The sequence below is a fragment of the Aspergillus glaucus genome, assembly GCF_001890805.1.
Source record: "Aspergillus glaucus CBS 516.65 unplaced genomic scaffold ASPGLscaffold_32, whole genome shotgun sequence".
In the NCBI taxonomy this organism is placed as follows: Eukaryota; Fungi; Ascomycota; class Eurotiomycetes; order Eurotiales; family Aspergillaceae; genus Aspergillus; species Aspergillus glaucus.
Genome location: NW_019170484.1, coordinates 221,751 through 225,265, shown reverse-complemented (window position 1 = coordinate 225,265; position 3,515 = coordinate 221,751). Strand labels below are relative to the sequence as shown.

General features: G+C 48.2%; 2 protein-coding genes across 2 annotated transcripts; one reads left to right on the top strand and one right to left on the bottom strand.

The window, feature by feature from the left end:
* On the bottom strand, positions 1-1,045 carry ASPGLDRAFT_61940 (uncharacterized protein; the record flags this gene model as incomplete). Its single annotated transcript, XM_022548496.1, has 3 exons — positions 1-325; positions 392-530; positions 663-1,045. The coding sequence occupies 3 exons, from the start codon at positions 1,043-1,045 to the stop codon at positions 197-199; spliced, it is 651 nt and encodes a 216-aa protein (XP_022396062.1). The 3' UTR covers positions 1-196.
* Positions 1,046-2,349: 1,304 nt separating this feature from the next.
* Positions 2,350-3,109, top strand: ASPGLDRAFT_52805 (uncharacterized protein). The gene has a single exon (XM_022547841.1). The coding sequence runs from the start codon at positions 2,611-2,613 to the stop codon at positions 2,944-2,946; it is 336 nt and encodes a 111-aa protein (XP_022396061.1). The 5' UTR covers positions 2,350-2,610; the 3' UTR covers positions 2,947-3,109.
* Positions 3,110-3,515: the final 406 nt, after the last annotated feature.

The window sequence follows — 3,515 nt, the reverse complement described above, 5'->3', positions numbered from 1 at the left end:
CTTCCATCCTGTGGAGTTGAGTGGTGTTGCTGTTCTTCTTTCATCAGGGACAGTCTCAGAATATATGACCCATTCCCCTGCAGTGGAAGCATTTGCCCTGATTCATCAGTTCCTGTCATGCATTGCCATCAAGTTGAGTGCTGCCTGAGCTGTTGACAGTCTTAGAGGAGTTGGTGTTGGAGTCATTTTGAGAGCTTCAATTAAGGTTACAGTGCTTGATCTCCTGAGCATTGACATTCAAGGACTGGACTACTGTGCCCACATAAGCTGTGAAGTCATTGAAAGTCTTATCATCACCAATGTAGGGAAGAGCCAGCTCCTTGACCTTGTCAGTGAGGCATCAGTTGAGCTCAATCTTGTATCAGTCATCAGGGATTCCGGCTTCACTCACCAGCAGTAGGAATTTGGCCAGGAACTCAGGGAACTTGTCACCAGGATGCATATACATTGTCTGGAGTTCAGCATCAGCCTCCATATGTTGGTGGGGGTTCCAGAATGCAGTAGTGAGGGTCTTGAACATCTGTTCAATGCTGGTATATGGGTCAGTGGCATCCTCATGCAATCTGACACTCAATTGCTGTTGTGCTAGACTGCTGGTGTGGGAGACAAGGTAGACTCATTTCATCTGGTTGTTATCAAAACAGTCTGCATTGGCCATGAACTTTCCTTTCATCTCAATCATCCAGTCCTCAAACTTAGGCTCCTTGCCATCAGTGAGGAGTGGAGGATCAGGCACCTTCTCTGACTTGCTCAATTGCTTGGTGCTCTCCACAGTGGAACCATGGGAATGCAGCTGCATCTCTGCATAGGCTGTCTTGTACTCATCCTGTTCTGCCATCAATTCATCAATCTGGTTCCCTTTGTCCTGAAGCTCATTGTGAAGGTTCTGGACAAGCTCTTCATCCATCTGCTTGCAGTATTCATTCTTGAGGTCAATGAAGCAGTGGAAGGTGTCAGCAACATAGTCAAATAGTTCATCAGGGTGGTCACAGCACTGTGCTAGGAACTCTTCATGGGTGATAATCTTTCGACCCTGTTCTTTCATGTCCAGAGTCACATGTTGGCTCTGGGTTCATTCAGTGGCATCTCATGCCATCATAACTGGTTCAGTTCAGTTCATTCAATTCAGTTTGTTTGGTTCAGTTTGGGGTGGCTCTCTATCACAAGCGTGTGGATCTCTCTGATGGAGTCCTAGCTGTATGTGCTAGAGAGGAAGTTGTAAAGAAAAGAATAAGAGTGATGTTAGAATTATGTGACAGTCCTGAGCAATATGAGTATATTGGTAGATTATCTGACAAAATTCTAACATGAGGAGAGAAAAGGAAAGAGGCAGGCCTGCCAGCAACGAGCTATCTAATGTGTGTGAAGGGTTTAAGCGAGGCTCAGTGACTGTCCATGCTCAGTGAATGTCTATGCTCCGTGACAATGACAAGAATATTAGTTCTGGGGAAAAAGGGGAAGAGGAAATCTATTTAGAAGAAAAAGGGATTTGTGTTTGTGTGGTTATGTTAGTGCCCTGTTGTCTTTGGCATGCTGATATTGTTTGTCTTTAACCTTGTATCAACTGTTGACGCAGTGTTGGCTGTTGAGCTGTCAGCCTGTCACACTGTTATGAGCAGAATATGTAAATTACAGTGGTTTGTCAGCAGCATAAAGATTATATGATAATCCAGAATGGGATAGCTTAGCGAGATTTATGCTAGTGCGGTTACCCATTGGTTACCCATGGGTAACCAACGGTTAATCACTAACTGCAAATTTGCGGTTGCGGTTAGCAAAGTAGCAACTACATTTGTGGTTAATCTGCAGTCTACTCCTTCCTCATCCCAAGCGCTTCCTCAACGCGTTGCCGTGCTTGTAGTATCTTCTTTGCATCATGTTCAGGGAGCTGTGTTGGGGTTAGTTGAATTGTTCATCCATATCCTTGCATGTGCACCTACCACAATACATCTGCTACGTTTGTCTGAGCAATATTAGCACTTTGTTCGACGAGGGCCGTGTGGAAAGATACATGGTGGGAGATCATCCATGCTCCGTTGATCCCACAGCTTGGAACAGCGGATACAGAGTTTGTTGTCTCGCCGCGGACGTACCTGACGCTGTTGACGAACAGTCACCTTGACATGACTCCTGTTAGAGATCTGTACGGTGATGCTTGATGTACTTGACCTGGACCGCCTCCCCTGGGATGTCTGTGATTGACTTCGGCTTTGGCAGCCATCATGACTCCTTGTCAACTACTGTGCTCGGTATGATTTCATAGGCACTATTCGGAGTGAATAGAGGAAGAACTCTGATTCTAGATATCTATCTATCGTAAGGCCTTTTTATACACAATCTGGCGGCCGTCAACTAAACGCAAAAGGGAAGGTTGTTGCGAAGAAGTTCAAAGAGACAAAAGGAGTACAAAGTGCATAATGCATGTATGCGCTGGCCATAGTCAAAGGATGCTGGCTGCATTGCCGTAGTTCCCTGATCCTATCATCTCTCCATCATATCCTCTGTGGATACGATTTGGCATGGATAAGAATTATGTCGTAAATAGGCGGGCAGGCTGGGCTCTGATTGGTCAGTCGGAGCAGCGAGCATATCAATCAGTGTTCAGTATATATGGAAGTCAACACAGAGGGACCGGCAGCAGGGCCTACAGGGCCTGGTCAACAAGCAAGCCCGGGCCATAACAGGAGCATTCAAGACTACACCAATTGGGCCCTTGATACGGGAGGCAGCCCTAGAGCCAGCATCCAGCCTATTAGATGCCCGCCAACGATCATATGCAGTCCGACTAATGGGCCTACCAGAGACCCAGCCGGCCCGGGAAATCCTCCCATCACTTTCCGGGAAGGAGACCGCCATGCGCAGCCCGGGGAGCAACCAATTGAGGACCGGGCCTGGGCAAGAGACCGCCCCCAGGGCCCCTGGGACAGTATCTGGCATGGAAGGTGAATCAGACCATGGCAATAGACCCCTCTGGGGGCTTTGAGCAGGCAGAGTCCGAAGGCAGGGGCTTCCCAGGGACAATCACGATCCCCCCAGGCTGACCAGGCCAGGGCGGAAGCCCAAAGGATGCCCCCAGAGGGAACCTTTTGGTCTGATGGCTCAAGATTGAAAGATGGCCGCGTGGGTGCACAGCTATCAAATCAAATGGCAAGCATTCCATACCTATGATAAAATCAGCGGGTGAGCAGATAGTGGACAACGATGCCTTGACCCTGAAAGCTTTCGCCATTAGAGTTGCATTCGGCGCGGTTTGGCGCGGATGGAGGGTGCCCTCCATCCACGCCGCGTGGATTTTGGATGCTCAGGCTTGGATCCGCATCCGCGCCAAAATCCGCGTGGATTGGCGCGGATTAAGCCGCAAAAGCCGCAAGATTCCGCGCTATGCCTATTTAGGCATACACTAAACTAACTGCAGTTAAAGTCGGATTGGATTGGATTCGGATTCTCCAAAGTCCAAGCCGCAATGTAATCCATGACAGACATACAACAGCATCAAGAATTGACTATAATCAATG

Bases quoted from the DNA above. Each gene is read 5' to 3' on its own strand.
- ASPGLDRAFT_52805 (XM_022547841.1), top strand. From the start codon at position 2,611: ATGGAAGTCAACACAGAGGGACCGGCAGCAGGGCCTACAGGGCCTGGT.